Consider the following 15,885-nt stretch of genomic DNA (forward strand, 5'->3'; position numbering starts at 1 on the left):
AAAATACCATGTCATTTTCATCCTGAAGGACAAGAGTGCTTTTCAGTCTGCCTGGGCTCCCTTATATTCAGCCTTTGATAGTTATCTCACATACATTAGCTTTAGCTTCTTTTTGGAGGAATGGAGGTGGACTGCCTCATAAAAGACTAATTAGCCTCTAGGTGGGGTTAATTTAATCTGACTAGTGCACTCCCCCCTCCATAAAGGAGCATACACAGTTTGAATGACCATGAAGAAGAAACTATTACTTTACAGCTGAGATGTTCCAGTTTCAGTGTTAGGGCATTTTTTCCCAGTGACTCACAAGACAGAGTGCCTGCAATATAATCTTCCTGTAGCTCTAAGTTCCCCCTAGAGTAGGAGACCTCATTCTTTTGAGGCTGCTTAAAATTTGGAGTTTGTGAGAGCACCTTCAGGTCAGAGGAAAAAATTCTGCAGCTTATTGATTCTTCATCTACTGTATCAAGGGTCCATTAGGATCATCTATGGATACAGATATGATCCTAATTTTTGAAGCAGGAACAACTCAAGTTTCATAAGCAAAATGCTTTTCAAAGCAAGATAGCAAGGGCCTGCACAACTAAATCAATACTTCCTTATGGAAATGGAGTAGAACATAGCTACTTGTATCATAAGTTTTCCATTTCAGGTCTTTTTCCTATGAGATTCATTCAACAATATACAAACTGAAACCACTGAACTTTTACATCACAGGTTTAGAAGACTGTCTACTATATATGTACACACCTGATACATTTGTGAGCTTCACCGTGCTGCATTTTTGCAATGTATTAGCGTTATGCCAAAAAACCCCATCCCACTTACAAATGATGCATTCTAAATCATTACACAAACAGGGACTGTTGATGGAAATATTCCATTTATTATTGGTGCAGTTTCAGAGTATATTGTTTGAACAAGTCATTTTTATTGCAGCTATCAAATGTATTTGAAAGATTCAGAGAAAAGTGTTTACAAAAACCCCAGACGAAAAAAAAGACAATTCAGAAACAATGCTGGGCATTGTTTGCACAGTTTTGCCCCCTACAGATAGCTAAGTGCATCTCAATATGTAAACAAGATGTTTCAGCTAAGCAGGGGAGCTCATCTTTGCATTGAAATATTCTGTTCTCCCCTCTAATTAAAAAAAGAAGTCCGCTGCTACAAAAACATGCTACCAAAAAAAAGTAGTGATGAAGGAGGAGTTCTCTGTAGTTCCAATGCATAAAGCTGTTAAGCATTTTAGGGCTACTTCAGTTAACTAGTTTATTCCACCCATATACTGCTGGATGTAATTGCTAAACCTTATGGCATGTAAATTCAAACCAAGCTGACTTATAGCTTTGTGTTTACTATATACAAATCAAACAATCTGTAAATAAGAGCTTTGGGAGATACTTAAACACCATAATTAGGAGGCTTACTTCACTTTGAGTGGTTAGGTGGACTTAATATACGGCACTGATGAATGGCAAGATTTAGTGTACAGTCATTTAAGCTCCAACTGTGTTACATTTTTAATTATGGTAGTTTTACATAAATTAAACTACGATGTTTTATACAAGTGACCTACTTTTGATCCTCTATACCCTTATTTTCCCCTCTTTAAAACTATAGTTTCTTTTTAATTACCCATTACTGGGCATCTTACATTTTAAAAAAATTTAATACTTATCTTGCCATACCTCTAATGGCAAAATTATGAAATCTTACTATAGAAAAGTATGACTTTTTTAAAAGCTGTGATACCGGCTAATTATGTGCATTCATTACTAAATATAATACTCTAGCATGTATTAAAGCATTCTACCATTAGTAGTGCCTTAAAGCTAAACTTTGTAAAGCTGTGTGTATATATTGCAATCAGTTACTAATCACTAACAAAAATAGAGTATCAGTACCGCTGTCAGCTAACAATCATCCAAATTTAGATATTAACTTAAACTAGAATGAAAAAATGGATACTTAAAACAAAAATTTAAACAAGTTATTGATGCAGTATTTATGACATGGGCAACTTACAGAAAATATTACATTGTCAACTAAAGATTTCTTCCATGCCTTAGTCTAAAGTGCAGAAAAAGACTTCTGTATTCCAAAAGTAACCACTGTTTTTATGGGTTTACTGCACACTTTTCTTAAGTAATTCAACTTTGCATGCATTTGGGGGTTGACCTCTTACGCCGGTTGAAATCACTGTTCAGACACAGTCGTGACTATCAGTAGGAGAGTATTTCACAGCATGGGTTTCTTTAGGAATAAAGGCTCTTGTGCAAAGGCAGTACTATTATGATGAATGTCTAGACTGATTATTAAATACAGTGCTAATATACATGGTTTTAACTGGGATAATGCAAAAAAAGACATTTTGGTAAATAAACATAAATATAAAAAGGACAATTTAGCACTTCCAAAATGAGTTGGTTCAGCATCTTTAGTAGCCTCCTATGGTTCTTTCTCAAATTGTCTCAAACCTGCTGAAAGAGAGAATGATTAAAGATTGCTTGAAATCAGATGTTTCTCTAGCAATATAGGAGGTGGCTGTTCTGAATTAACGTGCCTCAAACCCCTTCACCTCAGAGCACCTGCTAAGGGGCAAGACAACACCACACACCTACTACTAGGCTGTGTGGCCAGCTAGCACACAGGTGCTCCGTGGCTCCAAGGGTGGGTAGGATCTCACACAGATACTTGCTCACATCTGGTGGCAGCAGCAGCCGCTGCCTCTGGAGCAGGTACAGGGAGCATAGTGACCCTTTCAAGGAGTATTACACAGCACGTTCCCCACGCATCGTTTGTCTGTGGCTCCTGTTCCTAGACAGATTGCCTCAGCACTTCTGCTCAACCACTGTATTCCAATCCCCAGGAACAAGGAAATGATTCTACGAGTGATGAAAGCATGGTCTACTAAATCAAAGAACGGGGAGACTGGCACTCAGGAGTTCCAATCCCTGTTCTTGATATTGACCTTCTCGCCACACATGGCTTTGGGTAAGCCATTTAGGTTGGTATTTCCCAAACTGCTCAGTGCTGGCCTAGCTCTGCTACCTGGGAAGTCAGTGATAAAATTGCCATTGATTTCCCGTGGGAGTAGAGAGAGGCCAGCACTAAGTAATTGTGAAAAGCCGTCTTAATTTCACTGTAAAATAATAAGGCCCACTTAATAGGAGTGATATCAGGGTTAGTTTGTATATACTGCATTTCATCTTCCAGAGCTTTGCAAACATTGCAAGTGTTATTCTAAAACAGACTTCTAATACTGAAATGATGAGAAAACTATACTACTTCCCTCCATTTAAGTCAGTGTTTTCACAGATGGATTGTTTTGTTCCAAATATGGGTCACAGATTTAAGGGACTCCTATTGAATGGACTTCTGATCAATTTTAATTATTTAATAGAGCACTTCTTCCCCCACTCCTCTTCCACAGAGCCTCATTTCTTCCAAAGTTCTCCAAGGAAAACCAGGTGGAATACAAGTATCGCCTGTACAGAAGAGCTAGCAGAGGTTTTACTAGTTCCCTTCAGCACAGCCACGACATAGCTCTCAGACAATTTATTTCAAACTTGTGACTCAAATAGGGCCAAAATAGAAACACCAAACATAGTTTATGCTGTGAAAAAGTACCCAGGCACTGCTGCAGCAAGAGATGGCCTGAAGCTGACAGCATTTGAACTCAACTCCAATTCAAGTCTGGGGCATGGAGGGCACTCAGCAACTCATGAGATCAAGATTTAAGAGTCAACAAGTGACTGCATGTTCATCTGTCATGAGACTTTCCGCTTGCCTAATGGTACCGTTCAGAGTCATCCTATGGATTTGTTTTCATCAGTCCTCAGGGTTTCCATTCCCAGTGGAATAACATTGCAACACTAGCCTCACTCAGCATTTAGGATTTTTTTAACTAGTTTTGATGAAAACCATTCATAGACTTTGAAAGGACTATTCCCAGATGCTTGACACCTGGGAGTGTTTGACGGTCTTATTCTTTGGGCCTCAAACAGTTCAAATGGATCTCTGCAGCTGCAGCTACAGCAAACGCACTAGATGTGTTATGCACACAATTCTTTGCAAATATGGCTAGAGAACGGTCATCCCAAAAGGAAGATTTGTGCTCATTACCCAAAAATATTTGTCAAATTATGATCTGGGGCAATTAATTCTTCCTTTCCGTTTCAAAAATTATTTCTTGTGTGCCACCACTAATGGCATACTTTTAAAAGCTGGGTGCATCTGTATGAAATGTGCAAAAGCTTCCATTTAATAATGTAGAGTACAAATTATTCGCAACACTTACCATTAGTCTCTGACTTTTTCCCCATAGCTGTTACCTGCAGTGCAAAAAAAATTCCATAATACATTTATCATTAAAGAAAGGCGTATGTAGGAAAACCACGTTCGCCAGAGTGGAAAGAAAATCATATCTGTGGAAAGGGCCAACACAAGGTCTATGCACCACTTAGTTCTTCAAAATAGGAATGGTACATAGGCCTTTTTCTGGCCTACTGAACATTAATGGATGAATTTTCTCTAATACTATAGACAGAAGGGGGAGATTTTCAAAAAGGCACAAAGGGCAATTAGATCCCCACCTCCTACTGAATGCTGGTCAGAATTAGACACTATGCCTTCTGAAAGTCTCACGCAGGGTCTTTGTTCTTTCTACAATGGATAGAGAAGTATTACCTTAGAAGGAGAGGTTGCCTTTTCATTTGACTGCTTCTCCCAGAGATTACGTTTGTTGGATACATCTCCTGGTCTTAAATCCTATATTTTGCGGAGTCAAAGAATAGAAAAAAAAATACTAGTTCAGATTTGTTTTATTTAAGTGGAGTAAAGGCTGTATTGTAACTTCCCACAGAAATACCCACACAGTATGCCTGCGTAAGCCCCATTTGGAATGTGTTTTCACAGATGTACACTAACCAAAAGCAGAACTTGGCCTGCAGTACCTTTACTCATAAGTTATTTATATGCTTTTTACTTCTATGTTAAATACTATGCGAGGTAGAAGAAGAGAATGGAAAGTGGTAAAAAGCAAATACGTATTTTTCACTTCCAAACCAGAGGACGGGTTATACAGCAGTTATAAGCTAGTCGTTGATCTCCTGTGACACCTTAAAAACGGAGGTCACTGTCCAACCCCAATAGGTTTAATTTTTTCTTTTTACACAGTAAGTACAGGGGAAATAACTTGAGCATACGGAATTTTTCATCAAGTAACAAGATGACACTTTACGTGATCATCCAATATACATATCCCTGTAATACAAAATCCTACCTAAGTCAATCTACAGTTCTGCTAAGATGGATCTTCTTGTAATATATTCACATAAAGGGACAGAGTAAAGGTTGGTATGGGAAATTGTTTCCCTTGGGAAACTTCAATTTTGGTGAAAAGGTTTAATTTTCTGTTGGGAGGAAATACTAAGTCTCAGGTAGGTTTGAGCTGAATTGAAATATTGCAGTTGATTGAATAGAACCAAAATATTTTACCATTTAGAAGAAGCTCAACATTACAATAAATCTGCCCAAGATGCCTCAATACTTCATGGGAGTAGTAATTTGGATGTTTCATGCCCCCCCATTTTCTCCCATGGTATAGGCTCCTTGGCTGGCCCACATCTCCCAAGATGCACTAGGCTCAAAGAATGCAGTGTCTTACGGGGGGGGGGGGTCACATATAGCAGTGCATCATGGGACATGTAGTCTAGCCAGACTATAGATCATTCTGTATAGACAAAGGAGGTGTTTTTTTTAAATGTAAACAAACTATGTAGTCTCACCCAGAGATGGATTAGAAATGCTGTAATGGAGAGGACACTGCACAAACAGAAGAGCAGGTCCTCCTGTGCATTCTCAAGTAAAGATTTTGTGATCCAACACTTAGCCATAAACCATTCTTTATGTCCATTTTAATTCTAACTACAACCTTTAAATCCATAGCATGGAGTTGAAGTGCCAGGATAACAGGAAGTGTGAGAGAAACACCCAGCAGGGAAAAATAAACCTTCAACACCTCATGAAAGGTGCAAGTTCTACATTGTTCCCAGCATCCTTCTTGCCATCCCCAATGCAGACATCCTTGCTGTGCGCAAGGATTTCTGCAATAGGAAGGAAGAGCTCCCAGGTACTAAACAACAGCAAGCAGTTTATAGTCTGACTTCTCTGGCGTGTGCTTTGGCACAATGGTGATATTCTAGGATACATTAAAACTTGCGTGCAAGCAAGAAGTACATAGCAAGTGGCTATGATCACAGCTGAGCATATTTCAATCTCCAAAAGGTCAGTGCAAAAACACTGTTGGTACAAGTCTCCAGAGGACTGACCACATGCCTAGTCTTCTCAACTTCATTTTGGATGGATTTAAGGAGGTGAAATAAAGACAGCCAGATCCTGGTGCCCAAGAGGGAGAGAAAAAGATGGTTTGGGAATTGAGACAGTCTTGATTTCCCCTTGGCTTATCCTAATAGCATTAAGAGACATGTAGGTTTACAGTCAGATCATACCTTAGAGTGAATTTTGAAAGGATTTACTTGACCAGTTTAGCAAAGAGACCCCCAATCCAAAAAGGACAGAAGGAAGGAAGGCAGGCATCTAGAGAAGTCCACGCAAACAGATATTGAAAGGAAAGAGAGCAATCCGCTGAGAGAGAAAGAAAGATGTGGTTGAGGAAAGGAGTGCATAGTTCTGCATTGTTTATTAATGCCCAGCTTAGAGAAAAAGAAACAAAACCCAAAAATCAAGAACCAGATTCTATGCCAATTTACCATGGTCACCGTTAAATAGCTACCGCCATTATTTTCTATTCAGACACTGCTAAACTCAGTTACCATGTGACCATTAGCAAATACTGATGTTTTAAGGGCAACCACTCAACTCCAAGCAACCCTACTGAAGGCAACAGGAGTGTAAATCAGAAGCACATGCTATGCTAGCAGTGATGTGGAAAGCAATTGGATTGTACTGAACATACTACACAATGTGCATAACAAGACTTTTTATAAAGTACCAAAATAAGATGAATCATTGAATATGATCCAGTGGAGGCCTTAGCCCTGCCATACCTTACAATACATGTTATTATCTCCCAATGCAGGGAAGGAAAAGGGACTGGAATTGTCGATTTCTGTTCTTTCCTCCCTGAACCGCTCTTGTTTCCCCTGCCCCTCTTGGCAGTGGCTGAACGACTTTTTTCCTTCTTCCTTCATTTGTAGCTTGCTGCCCTTGTTCCCAACTGAGTAGAAAGTTATGTGATGCTTAGAGTGAAGGGAGCCATCAGTGATCTGGACCAGGTGCTTCTTACAGGAGAGGTGAGCAATATAGACATTTGGGACAGTCTCTCTCCTGGAGTTGCTACATTAGGAATTGCTATGGCAACAAGGAGGAGACATTTGCATTCATTTTGGTGGGAAAGGGGCAGATCCAGGGACACAAAAGCTTTCCACAGCTCTGCTGCTCCTCTCCTCTAGATTAGCTGAAAGCTATATGGTCTGGCAGCATATAGTCAAATATGGATGCAGGAAGCTTAAACATAACAGCCTGATGTGCTACTTGTATATTTACCATTTTAGGATTGGAGTCTCATTTACACCAAGGCATCTTTAGGACACTAACAGTTTGGGCATTTCAATAGTTTGCCAGTTCCTCTTGGAGGCAAAATATCAAATATTTCATCAACAGGTCATGACTGTTTATTTACAGATTCATGGCAGAATACCTGAGGCTCCAAGTTAACACTCTCCTCTGTAACATGACCCCTCACAATTTTTCTAGAGCATCCATCCATGCAATTTCCAAGGATGCACCAGCTCGATGGTGAGAGCTGTTCTGATACCATCATCATCCACAAGTTCTCAACTTTAGTGCTTCTATCAGGTCAAGCCTCTGAGGAAAGAGAATGCACCACCATCCCTTCCAAGGAGCCATCTGCTTCCTGACCTACCATATTTACTTTTTATCTCTCCCCTACTGACATAAGTGCAAACTTATCATTCAGAAGCCAGTTACTGCAGTTTTACTTACAGAAGGTTTCGGAGCAGGCGATTTGTTGGTGTCTGGGGTCTTAGTTAACCATTCGTTGATACGACTGGACACACCAACCTTCAGTCCAGCTGTTTCCTGCAAAGCAGTCATTTACAAATCAGCTTTTCTAGAGTACTTGTGCCTACGGGCTCTATGATTTGGGGCTTAAAAAAAGCAAAACCCATGGTTAATAAGAATTTCCCTCAAGATACTATGTCTGGTTGAGACATAGCCTTCAATTTTCAGGGCTAGCTGGTCACACCTGGCAAACAGAGTAATCATTGACTAACCCCTTGGATAGTGTTCATAAAGCTTTCATTGATCCCTGAGCATCCAGTGCTGCTTCTGCCCCCACTCCAAATTCTAAAAATAAGATCTTTAGCCTAAACAGAAGAATGACACGGGAATTATTTCATCCAGGTTTTGTTTTTGTTTTTAACTGGAATTTTGAAATACAATACAATAAAACTCATGCCTAAATCACCCAAGGTTAATAGAATTTTTTAAAATATATGGCCAAAGTTTTCACACTTGGGTGCATACAGTTAAGTGCCTACATTCATATTTAGACGCACAGAGCCTGATTTTCAGAAGTGCTTTCAACTCACGTTGACTTGTAAGAAGGAAATGTTGGCCTATGAATTTATAGACAAGATATGAACCTTAAATATTCCAGTGATGCTTTTAAAAAAAAAAAAACAAAAAAACAAAACACCTGAGTAACTTTACTAGTAGAATTTGACCTAATAAAAACATCACAACTCCGAACTTTTTTGTACATGGCTTAAGCTCCCCAGTTACAGCTCTGTAAGATGTCAGAAGTGTGAAGTTTCAGTGACTCTCTCTTAACTAAGCCTATTATTGCAATAAGTTTCCCTCTTAGTGCCTACTGTAATAGTCTTACTGTTATTCTGTAGGCCAGTGGTCTCCAACCTTTTATAAGCACCAGATCACTTTTTGAATTTAAGTGCAACCTAGGAGCTACCTCAAAGAAAATGTAGAAACAACAGTAATCACACAAACCCAAACACCCTTGCCCTGCTCCTTCCAAGGCCACACCCCCTTTTCTAAGACCTTGCCCTGCTCACTCCATCTCCCCCCCCCACCCAATCGCTCACTCTCTCCCATGCTCACTCACTTTCAGTGGGCTGGGATAGGGGGTTGGGGTGCAGGAGGGGGTGCCGGCTCCGGACTGGGGCTGAGGGGTTTGGAGTGTGGGAGGGGCTCTGGGCTGAGCCTGGGACAAGGGGTTGGGGGTGCAGGAGGGGGCTCAGGGAGGCAGTTTGGGCGCAAGAGGGGGCTCAGGGCTGGAGCAGGCGGTTGGGGTGCAGGAGGAGTGTGGGGTGCTGTCTCCAGGAGGGGGCTCAAGGCTCAGGCAGCAGGTTGAGGTGCAGGGTGCGGACTCTGGGAAGGGGCTGGAGTGCAGGAGGGGGCTCAGGGCTGGGGCCAGGAGTTGGGGTGCAGGAGGGTCTCCGGGGTGTGGATTCTGAGAGGGGGCCAGGATGTAGGAGGGGTTTGGGCTCCGGCCAGATGCTGCTTACCTCAGGTGGCTCCTAGGCGGCAGCACAGTGGGGCTAAGGCAGGCTCCTTGTCTTCTCTGTCCCTGCACTGCTCCTGGAAGCAGCCGGCATGTCCGGCAGCGACTCCTGGGTGGGGGAAGGGCAGGTGGCTCCGCGTGCTGCCCTTGCCTGCAGGCACCACTCCCGCAGCTCCCATTGGCCATGGTTCCCCATTCCCAGCCAATGGGAGCTGCGAGGATGGTGCCTGCAGGTGAGGGCAGCACGCGGAGACCCACTGCCCTGCCTGGGCATTCCCCCCCCGCCACTCACCCCGAGCCACTGCCAGACATGCTGGCTGCTTCTGGGAGCAGCGCAGGGACAGGACAGAGAGGGAGCCTGCCTTAGCCCTGCTCTGCCAACGGACCGTTAGCAGTTGATCTCCCGGTTTGGCTGCAGGAGGGTTGGCAACCCTATTGTGATCGACTGGTCGATTGTGGAGCCTCTAACAGTGGATCTCAGTCTCAGTAACTGACTGAGATCCATGGTCAGAGGCTCCATGATAGACCAGTTGATGACCACTGCTGTACCACATGGGTCTTTGAGAATCCAGTTCTTCAAGATGCTGAGCGCCATCTATCTTTGACTTCAGCAAGACTGCTCACAGGAGTAAGGATTACTCATAAATAAGGATTTAAGGAAAGGTCCTTGGTGTAGTTCTATATAAACATGCAAAGTAGGAATATGTACCTTATTTGGTGTCCCTGGTCCAGAGGGTGATGAGAAAACATTCCCTTTCTCCCACATGCTTTTGATATTACGGACACCCTCAGCTGGGACTGGAAGGTCAGAGGGTGCTGGCTTAGCAGGTTTTGCAGTCTTTGTGCCCTGCAATAGACAGACACCAGTTAGTGCTCAGAACTAAGACCCTGGTGCTGAATGTGTTTTAGAGTTCTGGGGCACCAGTGGAGAAGAGTGTATACGTGTATTTTTAAAGCTGAATGAAGTTCCATTGATGACTATGCAAATTATTATGCAGACAAAGATAAGACTCTTAGTAAAGAGCCTCACTTGTTGGAAGTACAGTTGTTCAAGTCAGTGCACTCCTCGTGATCTGCCCTATCATTCATGCAGATTTTGCCCACATGGATTTACAAGGTTTGTGGTAAACAGTAGCCGATGGTACAGAGGTTTATAAAGTAGTGCTTACAGCTGACCCATAGTTTGATTTAGCTTGTAACTCCTTTAAACAGTTTGCCCTCTTCCTTCCATGGATTTGCCTCTGGCTGCAGCACAAATCAAGGAGGAAGGCAGCTGTAAAGGACTGATATGCTGTCTAGTGTATCCATCCTGCTCTGTCTGGTACTGGCAGGTTAACCCTATAACTAAGGTTTATCACAAAGGCCCAACAGTCGAGCATTTCTGCAAGGTGTAACTTCTGCAGGGTTACCAAAATGGAAGTCAAAATTCCCTCTTTGTTGGCAACATTCACAAATATTGTGGAATCAGTTAGGGATGTGGGGGAGTGGAGGGTCCTAACAGGTAGAGGTTGAAGAAGTTGCCTTGTGTTTCTAAGTGTAAGGGATGTCCAGCAGCAGAAGGTAAGGGCCAGACTGTGGCAAGAAAGCACAGGTAACATTATTGCTCTCCATCACTCCCCTTACCTCGTAGAGCAATAGCTTTATGTCCAAGCTAGGCACAAAGGACCAGATCCTCAGATGGTCTAGATCAGCATAGCTCTATTGAAGTCAGTGGAGCAATACCATTCACATGAGTTGACAAGCAGGTCCAATGTGTCTGGGATCACAGCTACTGCTGCACCCTTGGAATGGTATAGCCTGATCTCCCTGCTGCATGGGATCAGCTCCGCTCGCTGCTAGAGATGGATGGGGCCACAGCTCCACCCTCACCCATTCACAGTTTGGGGAGTCGAACATCTAGTTCTGGCGCTGAATCAAAATCTGCAGGCTCTGAGCTCAGAGACTGTGTCTTACATGGGGACAAAAGGGTCAGAGTGGAGTTGTAAGACACAGATATGTACTGATTCTTTAAAACTAACAGCAGCCAAGTGGACAAGGGAAATAGGGACTGGGTAGCTCGTTCTAGGTGGAACCTCAGAAGGGAGAGTAAGTTAGGAACTACCATTTTTTTTATCCTCATTAAGCTCAGCGCTAGAAGATAGACTGTTTTAACATTATCACGTGACAAGGCTCACTACATCCTATGTAGTGCTGCCCACAATCCGGCCTAATGAATAGGATGTGCGACAAGTGATGAAGAGGAAAGCACAGCCTTATGGTTAGACAACACAGCTGGGAGTTCAGAGATGTGGGTTCTGTTCTTCCAGAGAGCTACTGTGACACCTTGGACAAGTCATTCCTCTCTGCCTCAACAACCCATCTGTTAGATGAGAAAAACAGGCAGGTACCCAACACACAGGGGTGCTGGGGCTCAATTCATTAAAGGTTAGTAGCACCGTTTGAGACTCATCTGGAAAGTACTACAAGTTAACAGCCACTAAGGTTAGAGAGAGAAGACGGAATATTTAGTAGCAACAGAGGTCACAATTCTGACATTTGAGTCAGATAAGCCTCTGAACGTTTGTTCAAACCTTGTATGAACCACTTTGTTCTGAAGCATCATCAGAAGCAGCTTTGTGATGAAGCTCCCCACATTTCTTGGATACTAAAACCTGGACTGATTAAGGCCCCCCACCCCAACCACCATCACCAATTGGGTTAATATAATTTAGTTATAACTTACCTCAATTGCACTAGTGTATTGCTCAAGTCTGCTGTCAATCTTGGAGACAATTGCTGCAGAGTGAGTGGGTTTAGCACCACTGTTTGGAGGGGAGAAAACAGAAGTGATTACTACAATCCACACACTTTGCTGCTTTGATTTAGTCAATTACACAGTTTATTGCTTTACCTCTTCTGAGCGGATTTGTTCAAAAACTCTGCTCGTTCTTCTATCTAGAAATAGAAAGATAGAAGTGGTGTAACTATTTATCTGCAATGCCTGCAGCCCAATACAAGTTCAAAGGCCTGTAGTGACACGCAGCTCCAAACAGAAAACCATCAGCTTCAAATTCAAATCACTGCAGCAACATACAGAGAAGTTTGCCATTTAGGACCCTATTATGAAACAGACATGCAGGTGTGGGGGAATTATGCAGGGAATTATTATTTACCTCCTTCATGTTCTTCAGTGCTTCTAAAGATGATATATTTAGAAGAGTAAGTCTCCAATGCACCAGGGGTGAAGGAAAGGGAGGATGTACAGGTCACTAAGGGGGTTGGGAGATTAGAGTCACATTATATGCCACATTCACCCACCCCGCAAAAAGCATCAGGGAAAGAGGCAAATTAAATAAGTTTTCAAGAGTAGACACATCAAAGTAGGCCAGATCTGGAGCTGAGCCATGTAACTCCATCCCATACATTTTAAAGAGGACACGTACACTGATTTTTTGGACTCAAATTATAGATCAAAGCATATTTTCCTTCTATACAGCACGGTCACCACAAAAAATTTAATGAAGTCACATGAGACAAGGTCTGCTCTGCAGTCTGGGCTGGAGGAGGTCTGGCAGAGATGATGTCGTTAATGGAGTCAGCTCCAACAATTTCACCTCCTTTTACTTCTCCCGGTCAGTACTCAGCTGGACCCCACCCTACCCTGCAGTCAGCTCTGCAGCTCCATACAGGAGCAACTGCATAAACAGAAGATCTACCTGACCGTCAGTTATCCCGGAATTTGGGTTACTGCGGATTTACCAGTATCTCTAGGTACTGTTTCCAAGTCATTAGTGGTGACTACTGCAGCACTTGCATCTTCAAAGTAGAAGTAATGACAACTAACTTTAGACCGCTCACTTAAATGGTTCTAGGTTCTCCCCTGCATCCTCCCTCCCTCATAGCAGTGTAAAAATATCTAACCCCATAGCATGCCTTAAGTTCAAACGCTTGGAAATTCCACAATTCAGGGCCACAGCAGCAAAGATTCGGGCAGTTCCCTTCATTGCTGAATGAGAAACTAACTGGACCAATTCCAGTTAATTTCATATATATATTTCCAGGGATCCTCAAATGCGCAGCTCTGATCTAAGATATACACTATTCCCAGTAATTGGTCTTAAAAGATGGACAAGTATTGCTTGCTCATGTCTCAGATCCAAATAAATTCCTGAAGAGAGAGATCTGCTTTATTCTGCCACTAGACACACTGTATGGCTGATTCTTTATCCAGCCACACAGTGGCAGCAACACACCAGCCAGGAGAAGGCTGTCCAAGTTTCTCAGGTTTTTCCTCTGCTGTCTTTGGAAAGAAGTCTTGACCCAAAAGTAATACAATTGGCATGGCCACGGAATGAATGTGGTTAAAATGGAATAGATAGATCTGTGATATTAACTTAAACATAATCAGTTTTTTCCAACCATTATACAACGCATAAAGAAAACGATTAAAGTGTTGCCCATCAGCAATGAATCCCATTTTGGAGTCATATTTTTGGTTATGGGAAACTGCTGAAAGGATAAAAGTTTATAAATACTAACATCATGTGGGCTTAGTTTTTAATTCCTATAAAGGAAATATGGTCTGAACAGATCTTGACCATGGTTCTAATCTTTTATTGGAAGAGGCCTTTATTTTCTCACTGCATTCAGCTCTAGAAAAAAGTGTGCTCTGAATAGCACTTCTAAAGGACAGTGTGTGTACACACACACACTGCAGACTGAGGCCTCTATTTTCTCATAAGCTCTACACAGCAGACCCCTCCCTCAGCAACATCAGTGGGTCCCCTGCATGCAGGCAAGGGGATGGTCCCTGCAGAACAGCTTGCAGGAGCAGGGCCCAAAGTAGCTAGCTAATGTGTGGTTTAGAGACTCTTCTAGCTTAGAAACTTGATGACATTGGATCCCTAGCTGAGATACCCCTCAGGAAAGGGACCAATTTTAATGGTGTTTTCCCAGCTAGACTGGCTGTTTTCTAGAGCTTCCCTGTGTTCATTAAGGGGAGAAGGTGGATTCTATTAATCGCAGCCCTGAATACCTCTGCAAGCAGTTACTAATTCTCCAGTCTTGGTGTGTCCTGTTTCCCAGCTGCAACTGTGCCCCATCTTGACTAGCCTGAGTGAAGGATTTGGCAAAGAGGGGAGAGGAGTGGAACAATCATTGAGTGGGGGAGTAGCAAAGAGGTGGGAAGTGAAAGTACACTCCGTACACATGGGGGCTCTGTCTGCACTTGAAAGGATACCGGGGAGTGTAGCTCAAGAGAGGGAGGCAAGACTCCAGCAGAGGGCAAGGGGGAAAGGAGACAGGAGCAGAGTTAGCAGGGATCCCTCAGGACAGACTAGGCCTTTCCAGCCTGAAGAATAAAATGGTTGTTAATGAGGTTTCCTTACTCCTGCATGAGGATCTGTCTTGGCGCACTGCTTAGGAAGAGCCCAGTTTTTATTACTGTTGCATGCAGGGAAAAACCCATCTTTCAATGTACTTCAACCAAACTCAACATGCAGAGGACTATGCCACTCAACCCACTGCACTCCAAGCAAGCTGCATGCATAGGAGGAGGAATATTAGCCACGTACACTAAATAAAATTACAAAATAGATCTGTAAAATAAATAGGAAAAAGCAAGGTTGTTAATTGAATAGCAGAAACTCTACTGTTTCCTGTATCTGAGGCCAAACACTAAACAAAGCCTGTATGGGATTTTTAAATGCCTTGGACCCTGGTTTTGTTAAGAGGAACACCATGCAGAACATATCACAAAAGCAAGCAAGGGCTTCAAGAAATCAAAGACACCAATCTCCAGCTAAACTACCAGATGGGGAAGAACCCAGCCTGGTGTCTCAAATAAGCCAGCCCCTGCAAATCAAATATAAGAATAATCTCCATATGTCAGCATTAGAGGCCTACAGCCTTAGTAAAGGACCAACAATATAGCAACTGTCACAAACACCAGGGACCCAATCTGACAACACTTCTGCACCCACTTAACTTGACTGATGTGAGTCATCAGGGGACTCCTCACATAAGTAAAACAGCAGTTTGCAGGACCAGGACCTTAGTTAATGGAAGCTGTGCAGGCAGATGAAGGGCAATACATGACTCAACTGAGTTGGAAGGATTTTTCTAGGGTGTAACCATGCTTATACATTTCCTCTCCTTGAAGCTGTCCTGTACGAGCAGGCTTGGAGGCTATGGGGTTTTTCTACCATAGTTGTGCAAAGAAGTTGCTGAATGTATTAATGAGGCTAGAGATGCAACCTAAGGCCTATGAAACAAAGTCTGCCTTCACTGCCAACCATGATGCCTCAGGATGTGAATAAGATGGTATGAGGAAAAGGTTAATGCTG

At 42.7% G+C, this 15,885-nt stretch overlaps 1 protein-coding gene across 12 annotated transcripts in view; it reads right to left on the reverse strand.

Moving 5' to 3' along the window:
• Window positions 1-894: 894 nt before the first annotated feature.
• The window catches only part of CALD1 (caldesmon 1), a 239,789-nt gene continuing 224,798 nt past the window's right edge, over window positions 895-15,885 (reverse strand). For 3 of the 12 annotated variants that reach the window (XM_074938467.1, XM_074938484.1, XM_074938475.1), the window contains 7 exons: window positions 12,453-12,496; window positions 12,285-12,363; window positions 10,272-10,409; window positions 8,026-8,121; window positions 4,687-4,767; window positions 4,298-4,331; window positions 896-2,477 (listed from right to left, as the gene is read on the reverse strand). In XM_074938467.1, the coding sequence (XP_074794568.1) occupies window positions 2,446-2,477; window positions 4,298-4,331; window positions 4,687-4,767; window positions 8,026-8,121; window positions 10,272-10,409; window positions 12,285-12,363; window positions 12,453-12,496 (504 nt within the window). In that variant the 3' untranslated portion in view covers window positions 896-2,445. Of the gene's footprint in view, window positions 2,478-4,297; window positions 4,332-4,686; window positions 4,768-8,025; window positions 8,122-10,271; window positions 10,410-12,284; window positions 12,364-12,452; window positions 12,497-15,885 lie in introns of all 12 variants that reach the window. The other 9 variants (XM_074938488.1, XM_074938455.1, XM_074938461.1 and 6 more) reach the window with 5 other exon arrangements.

This window comes from Natator depressus, chromosome 1 (genome assembly GCF_965152275.1).
Source record: "Natator depressus isolate rNatDep1 chromosome 1, rNatDep2.hap1, whole genome shotgun sequence".
NCBI lineage: Eukaryota > Metazoa > Chordata > Testudines > Cheloniidae > Natator > Natator depressus.